At 35.1% G+C, this 17,420-nt stretch overlaps 1 protein-coding gene across 1 annotated transcript; it reads left to right on the top strand.

Moving 5' to 3' along the window:
- The first annotated feature begins 546 nt into the window (after nt 1-546).
- Nucleotides 547-4,152, top strand: LOC140794225 (protein C2-DOMAIN ABA-RELATED 11). Its single transcript, XM_073146153.1, has 4 exons — nt 547-688; nt 1,287-1,440; nt 2,579-2,674; nt 3,668-4,152. The coding sequence occupies exons 2-4, from the start codon at nt 1,330-1,332 to the stop codon at nt 3,956-3,958; spliced, it is 498 nt and encodes a 165-aa protein (XP_073002254.1). The 5' UTR covers nt 547-688; nt 1,287-1,329; the 3' UTR covers nt 3,959-4,152.
- Nucleotides 4,153-17,420: the final 13,268 nt, after the last annotated feature.

The following is a 17,420-nucleotide window of genomic DNA, read 5'->3' as shown; positions in this document are numbered from 1 at the left end:
ATGATCAAATATTTTAATAATCCATATTTAACAGTACTGCATTATGGTATTTGGATAAATCTTAAACCCTAATATATACCTAAACTCGTTAAGTTTAAAAATCTATTAATTAAATAATGAATTCAAGTTATATGCTTGTATATATCAAAATGAAATTTACATATCAAATATCCAAATGAAATTCATATATCTGTATCTAAATCCACAAATCTACGGGTAGATATTTTCCAACCCATACCCTACACCCTACATTAGTTTAAGCTTCAAGAGAAGTTAACGAGTTGATAACCAATAATAATAATAATTATTATTATTATAATTATAATTATTATTATTATTATAGGGTTCCTGTTCTGATAGGGCTCCTATTAATTTTTCTTTAATAGAAATTCATATCATAGGTTTATAAAACGTATCACGCTTGACTGAGGGTATAAAAGATCAAAGTTACTGTTCTCTGTCAAGTTAAACAGAATCTTGAATTTTGACCGGCCCGATCACTAATGGAGACGTGGCATTCGTACGACGCGGTTCCACCGACGCCGCGTTGAACCTGCCATTTGGATCTACTTCTTCTCTCTCTCTCTCTCTCTCTCTCTCTCGTCTATTTTTAACTCCTCTCTTCTACTCCCCGCCGTATTTTGCTGAGGAAATCGGGAGAGTGCTCTTCTGGGAACCCATTTCGGAGGTAGTCGCTTGCTTTTCCCATCACTAACGTTCCTCTCTTTCTTTCGTTTTCTTCTTCTTCTTTTTTTCTTTTTGTTGCTGTGCGAATTTATATCTTGAGTCTGTGAAGATGATTTTTTTTCTTTTCTTTTTTTTTCTGTTTTTTGGTTCTTTTGGGTCGATCGATTCCTTCGCTTACTTTTGTTATGTTTCGAGTTCTAGCTGTTCTAGATACTTTTTCTCTCGTGGGCAGAACTACGTGTTGTTGCTATTTCGTTCTATTTATTCAGATTTTAAGTGGGAAATAAAGGGGAAGGAGATCTTTTTTTTATTGGTACTTCCAAAAGCATCTTTTGGTGTTATAGGATGATGTTACTACTCACATCTCACCATATTAATTGACATGTAATGGTTTTTATCTATTTGCTATATTTATTCTATTGATTATGTAGTTTAATTTCTACTTAAATTTTATCATGCATTTACATGTGACGGAGTGGAACTTTTCCATTTTCTTTTTCTCTACTTATCTTCCAAAGATCTTTCAGTTTTTCTGGCCTTCAAGCTTGTTGGTTTTTGTTGCTATGTCGTTTCTTGACAAAATTCGGCTGTGAAAACAGAGAGGAATCAAGCAAAACTCGAAGCTTTTGTAGTAGAGGATAAATGGGGGAGACGGTTGGACTTCTTAAAGTGGTTGTAGTTGAAGGGAGGAGGCTGGCAATTCGGGACTTTACGAGCAGTGATCCTTATGTTATCGTCAGGGTAGGAAATCTGGTAAGTTTGGCATAGACCTCTTTTCGACCTATGACATATACCTGTGTAGATAGTCTTCTTGATCTAGAATTGAGTTTGATTAAGTAGACCCAGTTATGAGACAAAAATTATATTGATATCCTCTCCTGTATGACTGTTTCATTAAATATATCAAATTGAACTCAATGAGTTGTTAACATCCTGATTTCTTTGGTTGGTGATATAGTGTGGATAGCAAATGAGATTCAATGATTTTTTTGAAAAGGCTGCATAAGATTTAATTTTTTTACCTAATGTTGTTTCTCTTCGATTTGCTAAATTTTGGCTTTGTTGCTTTTGCTATTACAACTAACTGAGACATTCGTAATGGCTGTTATGAATTATGGTAGCATAAAAGAATATTGGCAATCAATATAAATTGAACAATCATGGAGTATCTCATTCCCCCCCGTAGATTATATATGTGCATCTACATTTGGATATTAGCTATTTGAGCCATAATACGTATTAAAATTGAATTATGCCTTAGACTCATGTGATGTTCCACAAAGGTCTCATGAATGGAAGAAGGACCATTCTAAGTGGTGGAGCTCTTAGGACAAGGATTTGCATCCCATTGTTTCTTGTTTATTTTGTACAATGATAATAATAATAAAGGATCACTAACTTCATCCAATTTCTTCTCTTTACTTAGGTGAGCAGTTAAATTAGTTCCTGATTAAATTTGAGTGGACGCATGACTAAAATAATCCTGAAAGCACCAGTTTAAATTTTTCCCATGCAAGCATATTGAGATGGTATCTTGCATTTATGGTCATCAGAATACTTATGATAGTGTTATTTGCCAATTTCACATAAGCAAGACCATTTAATAGTCCCAGGCAACTGATTCTTTCTCGCATATCATAGAGCTTTACTTGTTCATACTTATATTGTTGAAAACCTATTTGCATTTTTGCTATCTTTTATTGATTTCTTATTTAGCAATTTATTTGGCTACAATTGTCTGCCGTCACGCCTGCATTATTGCTATGTTATTTGGTAGCAAATGCATTCTGTGACATCCTTCATTTTGGTCAATTCCTTGGCTATGAAAACTGTAGGAATTACCAACTCTGGACTTTTAATTGCTAACTCTCACTTTCTTTGTCTTTGTCAGACAGCAAAGACGAAGGTCATCAATAGTTGCCTTAATCCTGTATGGAATGAAGAGTTCACTTTCTCCATCAAGGAGCCACTAGAAGTCCTAAAACTCGTAAGTTTTTCCTAGTAGATTGTTCAATTTTTGGCTGGTTACTCTTTCCATATGAAAGGTTGAAAAGTAGAAGTTACTTTAGTTCCAAGTCTTCAGGTTGTCTAATTATCATGCCATTTTGTATATATATTAATTTGAATGCTTTGTCATGTCATATTCATGGATATTCAATTATAGAATGCTTGACCTTGCCTTATGTGATCCTCCTATATTGCTTGTGAATTTATATGACTGGTCATGGTTCCCTTTCTCGATTATAGGTAACATGCTTTCCTTGCCCTATCTATTTTCATCTGGATCCACCTTGGATCTTAGTAATGATTAATCTTAGCATTATATGGAACTTTGATTTCCTTTAAAAGCTGCTTTTATGTTAACTGGTGCCTTGTACTACATGTGCTCTGACTCCTTTAGCTCATCTGACTTATTCTCACACAATCTAGAAGATCTCTGGGGTCATCAGCGAACCCATCATAAGATAATCCTGTTCAGGAATTTTATTTGTAATCTTGAATTAATACATATTCCATGATGACAATCAAATTATCTACTTGTTAGGCAGCTTACCTACTCCCTGAGCATATGTCATGGTATCTTTCTACTCAGAGTTATTGACTTCTCTAGTATTTTTCTCCTGTCCATTTTGTTTCCTGTAAACAACTTTTGTCCATTCTCCTAATTTATTATTATACTAGTTGAACATTGATTTCCCTTTTCCTTTTGTGTGCAAGTGTTGCTATATTTCAAGTCACTAGGTAAGCATTCTCTATTGTACTACCATTTTTGCTTCTACTAATCGAAAATGGTTATTAACCCTTTCATCATGTCCACTAATACTAGTAGTTGATGTTCTTGTTGTTGCTTATATCATGTGTGACCTGAATTTTCACATGAATTCATGAGTCTTTAGTTAATTCCTTTTATTTGGCTTATCATCAATTAGCCATTATTCAAGAAGTAATCGAAAACTGATTTCTATCAACTTTTTCCCAGGAGGTGTTTGACTGGGACCGGTTCAAATATGACGACAAGATGGGGCATGCCTTCCTTGACCTCCAACCCATCGTTGCAGCTTCCAAGCTTAAACGAGCGCTGCAGCTCTCCAATGGAGAGACCAAACTGAGGAAGGTGGCGCCGAACAGTGAGAACTGCCTGTTGGGTGATACCTTTGTGACGTATGTCAATGGTGAACTCGTGCTGGATGCTCGTTTAAGGCTTCTTGACGTCGAATCTGGTGAGCTATATGTCACAATTAAGTGGATCGAGCATACAACAAGTACTTAATGCTCCTGCTGCAGCTCAATGATTAGGAACAGAAACTTGTACATATGCTCACTGTTGGTATGTAACAATGGAAAGATTAATCATGGATTATCATCTGTTGTGCCTTAATTTGTCAGTAAAACAAGGTCCAATGATTTTGGCAATGCTTGTCATAGATAGATCGATCAAAGCAATTGACCGTAAATTTGCTCAAATTTGGACATGGATTCTGTCAGTGTTTCATTTTTACCTTTTGCTCCAAAGAACTTTCTCGTTCTGCAACTGCTCAATAATGACAGTGGAATCAATATATGCATTCCCGTGAACGCTGGACTAGTTTTTTTTGGTAGCAAAACAGTAATTTTAGTGGCTGAAGTTGATATGTAGCTGGAATGGAACTATCACCGCCATGCAAAACTGCACTGTTCTATTATAAATATTACTAAGTGACTATACAATAATACAATGCCTAAGATTTTTTATACTTAAGAGTGTGGAAAATGGTTCAAAATTATAGCACATTCATCCCGTTTATTGAATTAAGAAATGGGTGATGATTGTGCTTTGTGTTTTCACATCAATTACATGCAACAATAAGCTCTCCTTATAACAATTCCTTATTCAAGAATGGTAGCTAAAATAATTTTATTTTAAAATATAAATATTATTTATTAAAATTTCATCTTATAAAGCAAAAAGTATTTATCCTAATTTCATTAAAAATGAAATACCTTTTTCTTATATTTTTTTCACTTTATATTATCAAAACTTTTAATTTATTATACAAGTGAACATAAAAATAATCATTTCTAAAATAAAATTTTTATTTTGAGAATAACAAATAAGAATAGTTATTCTAGAATTTCCTTTATTTATGAAACGCCTATCTCAATCATTAATCTCATTAAAGTCAAGTATAGCGGTTAAGGGCACTGGATTAGTAATGTAATGAGCCTCACATAAGACATATCTCATATTTGGCATGAGGAGTCTGAACTAGACTATAATCCAAAAGGATTTTATTACCATATCTCCCTCAAGTTTATTCTGTATAATATTGAAAAAAATAAATTTAGAGATTTATATAATACAGAATATGAAATCTCAATTCTCTAGCTTTTGATTTTCAGTTTTAAAACTTTTTATATCTTTGTTTCATTTTCTATTTATCACATCAAAAAGAATGCCGACCCTCTGGATTCTCTGTATTTGGCGTTTGGCTACGTCCTTCTCAAATGGAGATTGGCTGTTCGACCACGACGTTTTGAGTTTTTGACCGAACTAGCGCTATTTTATATTTTATTTAGCGGAATACATCATAGTCAAACTTAATATCAAAATTGATCTATTTTATTATACTTCCGAGTAAAATGCTGAAACTGTTAAATATTTTACTTTTAAATGAGTCCAACGCTAATGATATCAGTATTTTTCTATGTAAAATGCTAATCTTAACAGCATTTTGAGAAAAAAAAATTGCTAAAAAATTTAGTGCTTTACTATTATTTTTAAAAGGAAATTTTATAAATCACATCCTATATTTTATCTATTTATGATTCATACTCCGTCTCTTAGGTTTTGTAACCTAACCCATATTTTTTCCTTATAATTTTTATTTAATACCCTCCGTTATTTTAAACAGTAATTTAAATAGTATCAGCAAAGAAATATTCTATTATAATATATAAAATAATTTATAAATACTTAAATTACCATGCCTTTTTCAGAGGAGGGCCCAAGAGGAGAAAAACTAGTGGTGAGGGTATTTTAGTAATTTAGTCTGAAAAAAATACTTAAACACACGTATGTATCTAAACCCTAGGTAATGATATCACTCGTTTTCTTAAATAAAACCGAAAGAAATATTAAAAAATGAAAGCAGAGATGAACGCCAAGATTTTAACGTGGAAAAACCTAAACGAAAAAAAACTACGGATCCAAACTCGGATCAAAACTAATCACTAGAATAGTAGCAATTATAAGATGGACTCACAAAACAACCCGTCGATCCAAACGACTTTGTTCCTCTCCGTCTTGCTCGCTATAACCCACGATTCACTACTTCTCGTGATGATATGCAACCTCAGTAGCCCTTGAGATTGATCTTTCGTCTAGATAGCTCTTAAGATGAAAGATTAAGCTTTGTAGAAGAGTAGGACCTTGTAGGTTGAAGAAACGATGTAGCCTCAATAGTTGACCTTCAAATTGATTCAACAACCACCCTAGAGTTAGGGCATCACTATACTTATATAAGATCTCCAAGATAGAGTCAAATCCAAGTCTTATCCGAACTCACGAAAGTCCAAAAATTGTAAACTTCGTAGGTGCGTTCGAACGCGGCCCGGGTGCGTTCGAACGGCCTGACTTGATCTTAGGTGCGTTCGAACACGACGGTTTAATTTTCACAGGTTGCGTTCAAACGGCCAAGGCTGCGTTCGAACGTGCGTAGAAACACACTTACTGTCTGTGCGAACGCCTACACTCATGTTTGAACGCGCTTGTGAATGCTGCTCTTTGTCTGTGTGAACGCCCTGTGAACGCGCTATGCACGCGGTGTGAACACGATGTGAACTCGTAAACTCTTCTCCATTAATCTTGCAATTCTTCAAAACAAATACTTTCTAGACTCGTATAAATGCTCATATACATGCATAAAAACACTTAGAATATTTTGTTCATAATTGCCAATAATAAAAACCTAACAATATGCCCCTTTGACAATTTGTGACAAAACATCTAATTTACAATAATTACAAAGAATCCTAAATGAGCATTTAACAAGTCTAAAAGTTTTAGCACTTCAAAATCCCTACAAATAAAAAACATACCAATCCAAGATCAAGTGAAAATAATTTGAAGTGAAAGATCATATATTCACTAAACAATTTAAACACAAGTTATCAATTATCAAGCAAACACTAGTTATCAAACAGTAAACTCCCCCTAAAACTCCTAAACTCACTCCCCTTACACGATCATATCTAACTCGCCTCTTTTTTGACACAAATTTTCAAAGACTAAGAACTAGGAGGAAACTGACGATAAAGGATCGACAACACCGAGTCGAACACTATCCCCTGACGAACTTGCTCAGCCCGTAAATCATTCACGCCAACTGTAAGTCTTGCACCTGAGTGCTAAGCTAATCAAACCGGTCAGAGAATTGTGGTAACTCTCCCTCAGGGTGATATGAATCATCGTTAGAGCTGTCGCAAGAACTGTCATAGTGTGATGGACGTCCAACGGCGAAAGAAGAGGTCAGCTTGTAAGGAGATGGTTGATCATGAGTTTGACTCCTCTTAATTGTGATCCGATCCAATAGTTTTTGTGCAGTAAGCGAAGCTTCTATGGCATCCACTCTCACCCCACCCTGCCTGCACAGTTTGGTAATGAAAATACCAAACGACAAACCTTCACGAAGAGCTTCTTTTTGAGCAGCTGTCAAAATAGAATCATAGATTACAGCAGCCAAATCAATAGAAACCCTTGACAGTATCACATGAAGGAGGAAGGCCCGGTCCTAACTGATACTAGAATGCCAAGTCTTCGGAGTGATGTTGTAGAGACAAATGAGATGTAACATGCGAGCCACTGATATCAGTTTCGCATGTGGCATCATGTTATCTATCCAATGTTCCCCTTGTATTAACACATTACCAGCATAATCATGAAGAGAAAGAAGAGGATCTGAAGAGGGATACTGAAACTTACCATCAGGAAGTTGGAATTCAGCACGAACGACCTCAGAGTCCAAGTATATAGAGACCCCATGGACGGTGGACCGTATACAACGTTCTAAAATAGTGGCATTGCTGAAAAACTCCCGGACAACCTCCACATATGCTGTCCCGTCCATCCGACACACTGACAGCCATCCTCGCTCAGTAAATATATGTTCTATTCCTAAGGCGGCAAAATAAGAAATAATAGTTGGTCTTCATAGATTATTGGTCGAGTGCCAAGAATATGTTTGTATCTCCCTGCAACAGTTGATGAAGAAAACTTAGGAGCCGAAGATGGTGAGGAAGGCAGCATTGGCTTCTTGGAAACTGCATCTTTTTTAGGCATTCTAGAGAGAGAAATAAATCGCAAAATTCAATGCATGCCTAGAGCATACAAAAAATAACATAAAAGCTAAAAAAATCTTAGAAACCATGAAAGCCCTAAGTGAAATCCATCTTCCATTAGAAAAAGCTAAGTTGTCACGTTCAATCGCTCAAGAAACATCAAGATATTAACTCTAACGTGATCAAAACTCGAAAATGTACGAAATCAACCAAGATCAAGAGGCTAATTTGAATAAAAAATAAGAAATTGTCTACACGATCATACCTCGCAAAAAGTGAAGAAAAACTTGAAAATTCGGCCGAAAGACTCTAGATTCGGAGGAGAACTAGCCTTTAAAAGAGTTTGAAGTGAAAATTTTGATGAAAAATGTGATCATCTTGAAAATTTGGGAGAGAGAGGAAACAAAGGGTTTCTAGGGTTTGAAAAGAGGAAGATGAAATCCCTTGGGTTCGGACGCAATATTTAAAGAACCCTAGAGTGCGTTCGAACGCGCCAAGCACCGCGTTCGAACTCAAGAAGCCTGCATTCGAATGCCAATTTTTTTTTAATGAGTAAAAAAATTCTAAAAAATATGTTTGGAGATGCACTACTAAAAATTCAAAAAAAAATCAAGACATAGAATATGACAATCAAAGGAAATAAGTCATTCACAGATCAATCAAATCATCAAGAGCATATTATGATCAACTCTAATGCATCACTCACATTATAAATTAATCTTGATTGATCATAACAATATGCATATGCAAGTTGAGCATAAACAACATGAAATAATCTTCTTAAACAAACTTTTCTATTTTAAACAATGATCCAACATAGTAGTCAAACCTACTTAGTATATAATTTTGCACTTTTTGACTTATTCACTAGAACTTGACAGAAATATTTCCTGTATTTTTTTTCGCACTGAACCCATATATGTGCAATGATGGCTTTCACACATGAGTAGGTAACCATTTTCTTGCGGTACATATCAAACAATGTGCAAACTGATATTCACATATATCACCCTTTTTTTTTGAAAAATTTTCAGGCAATGTACTGAGTCAAACTGGACTCTAAACAAGATGACTTTCACACTAACTCATTGTAGCCCTTTTCATTGATCTTTTATGAACACATTACTGATGACTAAGTATGAGGTCAAACTGTGCAAATCAATATCAATAGTGAGCTATCTAAGAAAATATTTTATGATGTCATGCTCACTCAAGAATATACACACATTATGAGGATATTAAATTAAATTTAATTATTATAGAAGTCGAGAGAGTGAATAAATCAGAAATGACACAATATACTACAAGATGACAAAATTGACTATAATAACTCATAATCAAGAAAAATTCATAATTATATGTCAAGAATATATTTTTGAATCTAGAAGTGCATCATTTTAAAAAAAAAAAACAAACTCTCGACAAATCTAAAACTGAAACCTAAAAAAAATTAGAGTAAAAGAAAACCTAAAAAAATGAAGAGAAATAAAAACACACAAACAAAAACACAAATTCCGAAAGAAATCACCAAAGCACAAATCCCTAAAGAAGTATGAAAATACTCAAATCTTTGTACATCCAAAGATTTTGTAAACAAATCTCCCAACTATTTCTCCGTCTCAACATATTCTAGTGCTATTACTTTGTCTTCAACTAACTCTCGTATAAAATGATGTCAGATATCAATGTGTTTTGTACGCGAGTGTTGAACAGGTTTTTTCGATATATTAATAGCACTCATATTATCACAATAAAACACCATAGTATCTTGTTCAATACCATAATCTTTGACCATATGTTTTGTTTCATCCATAATAACTGAGAATAACAAGTACCAGCTGCAATATACTCGGCCTCAGTAGTAGATAAAGATATAGAGTTCTATTTCTTACTGTGCCAAGCTACTAAATTATTTCCAACATAAAAACAGCCACCTAAGGTACTTTTTCTATCATCACGTGAATCTGCCAAATCAGAATCTATGTATCCTGATATGATAGCACCCGAGTCATAAATAAACTAGATACCATATAACATTCTATATCCAAAACATATAATTACCATCATGATCTAGAATAGTACAATCATTTTTGGAAAAGTTTACCTCATAATCTTCATCACAAAATTGATTGATGCATATAGAACATTTTCAAGAATAAGAACACATGGAGTACTTACCTTTCCTTTACCTATTATCTTGGATGAATTACCTTCTCCAAATGTCACAACTCCCCCTTCATGTTCTTCGAGATTAGAAAATAAGGATTTGTCGCCTGACATATGTCTTGAACAGCCACTATCTAAATACCACAAGTCAGAATTTAAAGCTTTCACAGCAGTATGTACAAAATAACATTTCATGGCCTTTGTCTTCATCCCATAAACGAAGGCGCTCATAGGTTTTTTTAAAAATTTACAATGAGATCGTATATGCCCTAGAATGTCACAATGAAAGCATGTCGGAACAAACCCTTTTTTACTCACCTTTAGTTGAGGAGTATGTCTAAAGTTTATCTTTTGCGCCGTTGAAGATTTACAAGTTTATTAATTCATCCTCAATTTAGAGACATTCATCCAGGATTGCTTTATAAATGCGGTTGATGACCTCAAGTTTTTTTCCTTTTGTAGACATGCAGAAATAAAGACAGTTTTATTATTATTTGAATTACTAGTGTATCCAACTCCATACCTATCTTTTCCAAAAATTTGAGCATTTAGAATCTGATCAAGTTTGTTCTTCCCTTTAAGAAATGTCACTTCCTTCTGCAATTGCTCTAATTCAATTTTATCAGCCTTCATCTTATATTTCGCATCGTCAAGTTGTTGAGTAAGGTTTTTGACAGGTTGAAGTTCCAGTTTGTACTTCTCCTCAAATTGATTTCTTTCTGGTTCGATTACCTTGAGTCGTTAAAGTAGTTTAAGATTGCTCTTCTTGAGTTTAAATAATTGTAGGTATAAATCATTATAAGCTTTTTGTATTTCTAATTCTTCTTCTTTAGCTGGTAACACATCCTGATCATCTGTACTATCAGAATCAACAACAGAGTCAGTATTAAAAAGAGAGGAGATGAAAGCTACAAAGTTCTCTTGGTCTTTCTCAGAATTTTTATCAAATTCATCTGAGTCATCCCAAGTGACTTTCATAGATTTACCCTTCCTCTTAAGACGATTAAGACATTCTTGTGCGATGTGTCCAAAACTAGAACATTCAAAACATTGAACTTTATTATCAGAATTCTTATTTTTCTGTTTCACATTGTTGTTGCTCACCCCAGTATTCAAACTCACAGCATTCTTCTTTTTCACAAAGGCTTTGTTTTTCTCAAGTTTTTCAGCATTCAACTTGTTTGGCTTCCGAAAAAATTTATTGAACTTTTTGACAAACATGGCCAACATCTTAACATCTAAATCACCTTCATCATCAGACTCCTCTAAATTTTGTTCAACAGTAGATAGGGTCATCCCTTTGGACTTCCTCGGTTTTGAAAGGCTGGCCTCAAATATTTGTAGATTTCCTACCAATTGTTCAACCTTCATAGAATCAATGTCCTTACTTTCCTCAATAGCTGTAACTTTTGCCTAAAATCTTTCTCGGAGAGACCTAAGGATCTTACGAACAATTCTATTTTTAGGAATTTTCTCTCCTAGGTTGAAACTAGAGTTGACTATATCACTCAGCTTTGCATAGAACTCATCAAATGTCTCATTCTCTTCTATACGTAGAGTTTCAAAACTAGTAGTCAACCTCTGAAGTTTCGAAAGTTTTACAGTCATTGTTCCTTCGTGAGTAGTTTCTAAGATCATCCAAGCTTCTTTTGCTGTCTCACAAGTAAAAATTCTTCTAAATTATTCCGAGAAAATACAACTAAAAATTACATTTATTGCCTTGCTATTCCATCCAACTTTTTCATAATTTGCCCTATCCCATGACTCTATCAGTTTTTCAACAAGCTTATCATTCACCATGTACATTGGTGCACTCCAACCGTTCACTACGGTAATCCATACTCGCTCATATATAGACTTCAAGTAAGCTCTCATCCTAGCTTTCCAATATCCATAATTTGATTCATCTAGAATAGGAGGTCTAATAGACGATTGTCCATCTCTATGAAAATTCATGCCTATTTGATCTCTCTCAAAAGGTGAGAGAACCCGCTCTAATACCAATTGAAAAAATACCTAGACACACGTATGTATCTAAATCCTAGGTAATGATATCACTCGTTTGTTTAAATAAAATCGAAAGAAATATTAAAAAATAAAAGCAAAGATGAACGTCAAGATTTTAACGTACAAAAACTCAAATGGGAAAAAACCACGGATCCAAATCGAATCATAACCAATAACTAGAATAGTAGCAGTTACAAGACTGACTCTCAAAATAACCCGTCGATCTAAACGACTTTGTTCCTCTTAGTCTTGCTCGCTAGAACCCACGATTCACTACTTCTTGTGATTGATATCCAACCTCAGTAGCCCTTGAGATTGATATTTTGTCTAGATAGCCCTTAAGACAGAAGATTAAGCTTTGTAGAAGAGTAAGACCTTATTGGTTGAAGAAACGATGTAGTCTCAAGAGTTGATCTTCAAATTGCTTAAACAACCACCCTAGAGTTAGGGCATCTGTAATAACCCAAGTAGGGATTGAAAAAAAAATAGAAAGTAGTGGCCTTGTGCCCATGGTGAGGTGCCACATGCCCACCGCCGCGGCCGTAGCCAACCGGCTGCGGCCAACTGGCTGTGGCGGGCCCCAGCACCGCCACCCTTTTTCCTATCCACCGTCGCTCTCTCTCTCTCTCTCTTCTCCCTCTCTCTCTCTCTCAGCCACCCTCTCACTCTACTCTCTCCCTATTCCCTCTCGCACTCCTTTCTCTCCATTGCCGACACCTTCCCTAGAGCCGCCACCGCCACCGCCACTAAGACCTCTCACTCCCGCTCTCTTTCCTTTCCTACCTCTCTCTCTCTCTCTCTCCCTCTCTTTCTTGCCTTAAGCTCGAGCTCGCCGTAGCCGAGCCGTCGACGAGAGGCCGACCGCTAGCTGGCTAGCAGCTGCCGAGCCCCTCCCCACCAGCCCAGGTCCGCTCCCTCATCCCTTCTCTTGCTTCTCTTCTCTTCTCTTCTTCTTCTTTCTTCTTTTCCTTCTTCCTCAGCTATTCTCCCTCTGCAGTAGTGCTGGGCTCAACCCAGTACTGTAGCAGATAGTGCCGAGCCCAGCACTATGACAAGGGAATTACTCCGTTTTAATTTTGTACATTAATTATATGATTTAGTTTCTAAAATTTAGGTAAATCAGTTTATTTAGATGGTAGATTATTTTGATAATTTACACTCACTAGTATAAGTATTAGGTAAGTATTTTAGTATAATAATTTATTAATTATAGTTATAAACACTTGCATATGATTATATATGGTTTAGCCATTGTTTATTAGATTAATACATGTAATCATATTGATAATAATCTTATATTTTATATAGTTAGTTTTATTAAAAATAATTAAATTATATAAGTTTCTATTAATGTTTATGTATGCTTATACATGCATATATTTAATATATTTGAATATGCAATGTGTTTCTAGCACCTTATTATTATTATATATTATTTTGTATGCAATAAAATGCTGAGCTCAAATAATTATTTTTATATTTATGGATTAATGATTATTATATGTATGATTAGTAACTAGTTAAGTAAAAGTAGTATTTCCCAAGTAATTGGATTATAGTTAGTTATTTTATGTACATATATTTTAATTATAGTATTGTATATCTGATTATTTTATGCTTAAGGAAGTTAATTATGATGCCTAATATATATAATTAGAATAAGGACATCTAAATTATATATATATATGTAATGTATATCAAGTTATTTAATAAAATCAAATAATTTATTATATTTTGCACTAATAAATTCTAAATGGGATAAACGACTAACATCATACTACTTAAATAATTTCATATTTCGACCCTCTTGTTCAAGATCCCGTGGACTTAGCTATCGAGGCTTGATTAAAATTGTCGTAACAACATGAACGAGTGGTTGTTTGGTAATTATAGTGGTGGTGAGTAGTCTTATCCCCTAGATGTCTTTCTCATATTTTTATCATGTATATAATTAGGCTGATCTTGAATATGAGTATGATGATAATAAATAGAGATGATGAGAGATGATTGTATTATTGTAAGGTTATGTCTAGTTGATCTTTAGCATGAGTATGCATGTAATAGATTAGCATGAGTATGCATGTGTTGACGATACAGTTAGAGACTACATTACATCATTTTTCTCTTGATTTCTATTCCACCTAAATTCCTGTTATGCATTGACTTGTTATCGTACTGGATATATGCATACAATCTATCATTTAGAAGAAAAATATGAAATGTGATTGATAGGATAGTTGATAGAAAGCATGAGGATACCCGAGTGGGCGCGAGGGTTAGGGCATGCCTAGAGATGATTGATCGCTCGACATAGTTGCGATCCTATTGGCCTTACGTCTGAGGTCGTTAGTCTGTGTGCGCAGTAGACATTCAGACACATGCCGTTCGCTAGGGCATATGTGGCGAGTTATCCTCACGAGATTTCTATCAACTATGTGGGTGCCAGTCTGGATGGATGTTGATACCCTAGCGGGTGGCAGGGTATGGTTATATTTGAGATACTCTTGCGGGTGGCGGAGTATGCTCTAAGCCTTCGAACATGATGTTGAGACCGAGTATCGGGTGTTGACTATGCACAGTGGTCTAGTATGATGATGACATATAGAGCTGACATTGATGACTGAGATGTTGAGAAATGCATATGATTTTATTATTATCTGATTATCTGATTATTGAGTGGTCAATATACATCATATATAGTTGCATTTGATATCATAGCATCGTCATGGTCGGCATGCACTATGTGTCATATTTGAAAGAGAGTTATGATGATCGTATGATATGGTGACATATTTATTCAGTGTCGAGGATTATGTATCTTTTTCAGTTATGACATGTTATCTATTTTTCACTTATATATTATTGAGGATGCATTCATATACTCATTCATGACATGATGCTCTTTCTAATTCATATTATCCAGTACATGATTTACTCTAATTCTGGGTAAGATCTATTCACTGATTCGGGGTAAGGTCTATTCACTCAGCCTTTAGCCCATAACTCTCTTTGTTTTCTCTTTTCCAGCAACCCAAGTAAACGAGTGAAGCATGATACTCCCTTAGAGGCCTTGCCGGTGAGTGAGGAGTAGAGTGTGGTTAGTGTTATATGCTAGATAAGTTATCTTATTTAATGTATTAGTGGACATCCTCCAAAGTGTGTATGTATCCTTGTCTTATATTTTAGCAAATGACTTTGTACTTGTATAATTATGTATATACTACCGTTGTGTATATATAGTTGTGAAAAGCTCTTGATGATGTGTTGTGGCCTATGTGGGGCCCAAGTAAGGTTATCTATATGCTGTTGATAGTTAGACTTGAGTTATTTTTAGTTTAGATATTGTGGATAAAATTATGATGTTGATACAAGTTTATTTGATTGTTTAGAGTTTGGGCCCAAGTAAGGTTATCTATATGCACGTGTTTAGGGTTTGGGTGCTACAGTATCACTATACTTATATAAGATCTCCAAGATAGAGCCAAATCTAAATCTTATCCGAACTCACAAAAGTCCAAAAATTGCAAACTTCGTAGGTGCGATCGAACGCGGCCCAGGTGCATTCGAACGGCCTGACTTGATCTCAAATGCGTTCGAACAGGCCCAAGTGCATTCGAACGCGATGGCTTGATTTTCATAGGTTGTGTTTGAACGGCCAAGGTTGCGTTCAAACGCGCAGAAACACATTTACTGTCTGTGCGAACGCCTGCACTCATATTCGAACGCGCTTGTGAACGCGATGTTACTGTCTATGCAAATGCATGAGCTCATGTTTGAACGTGCTTGTGAACGAGGTGTTACTGTCTGTGCAAATGTGTGAGCTCGCGTTCGAACGCTCTTGTGAATGCGGTGTTACTATCTGTGTGAGCGCATGAGCTCGCGTTCGAACGCGGTTGTGAACGCTGCTCTCTATCTGTGTGAATGCCTTGTGAACGCGCGCTGTGAACGCGGTGTGAACGCGATGTGGACTCGTAAACTCTTCTCCATTAATCTTGCAATTCTTCAAAATAAATACTTTCTAGACTTGTATAAATGCTCATATACATGCATAAAAACACTCAGAATGTTTTGTTCACAATTGCCAACAATAAAACCTAACATAGTCGATATTAGTTAATTAAAATAATGTTAGGGTGTTAAACGAGAATTATAGAGAGAAATGATGGTCAAGTTACAAAATCGACAAAGACGGAGTGTGAATAACAAAATAGATAAAATTTAGGGTGTGATTTGTAAAATACTGATACACCTTGTTAGAGTCTTTTCTTATTGCATTAGTTATTTATTTTTATTAAAATAAATTTTTTGTTGGTCGCGTTCGAACGCGAAAAGAGGCGAATTTGAACTTCGCGTTTGAACGTGGTCGAGCGCGTTCGAATGCCACGTTCGAACATATACATTGGGATCACAAAAATAGATAACGTATTTTGTGCGTTCGAACGCGGTTGGGCATGTTCGAACGTGATTGACGGGAGTCTACTAGGATTAGCGTTAATAATTGTCAACAAGCCTCTATAAAACTATGGATGGCAGTCAAAATCATTATGTTTATAGAATATTAGTTTCTTGCCTCTCTGTCCTCTCTCTAGTCTCTCTACTCTAATCTCTCTCCTCCCTCTTCACCAACCTACTACCTCTATCGTTGGCAAGGTCTCTTCTAACTTCTAATCTCCCTCCCTCGTCTGTCGAGTCCTCCATCTTCCTTGGGATATCGATCACTTTTTCTCTTTCGTCTTTATCCCTTAAACAACAACAATCCACCCTCATCTACATTTTCCTCCATAACCCTAACATCCACTCCACCCGTCACCACCACTATCATCGGCACTAAATTATGTTTTCGTCCTAGTTGCAGTTCGAATCTGCGAAGGGCATAAGCATAAAAAACGTAGATTAGAAAGTTAAGAATCGATCCCACTTAGTTTTATAATTTTATAACTACGGGAGTATATTTGGTGAATATTTTTCGTCGATTGTGTGGAATACTTTCTATAATAAATCCAGATCTTGAAGGAATCATTGTGTAACCTATCAAATACTCTTATTAAAAATACTAAATTGTTCATGTCTTATTACAACAATAAAGTACTTAAGTTTGTAGGTCATAACTTTTCAATCAATAGTCTATTTTAGATATACAATATATCTTCATAAAGATAAAAGAAATATAAATATAATAATTTTGATTGAAGCTTAATCAGACTTCAAACCAGAAATATATAGTTAAAATATAATAAAAAAAA

The sequence above is a fragment of the Typha latifolia genome, chromosome 8, assembly GCF_019914945.1.
Source record: "Typha latifolia isolate L0001 chromosome 8, TyphaL0001v2, whole genome shotgun sequence".
NCBI classification, from domain to species: domain Eukaryota; kingdom Viridiplantae; phylum Streptophyta; class Magnoliopsida; order Poales; family Typhaceae; genus Typha; species Typha latifolia.
This window is presented reverse-complemented; position numbering and strand designations above follow the sequence as displayed.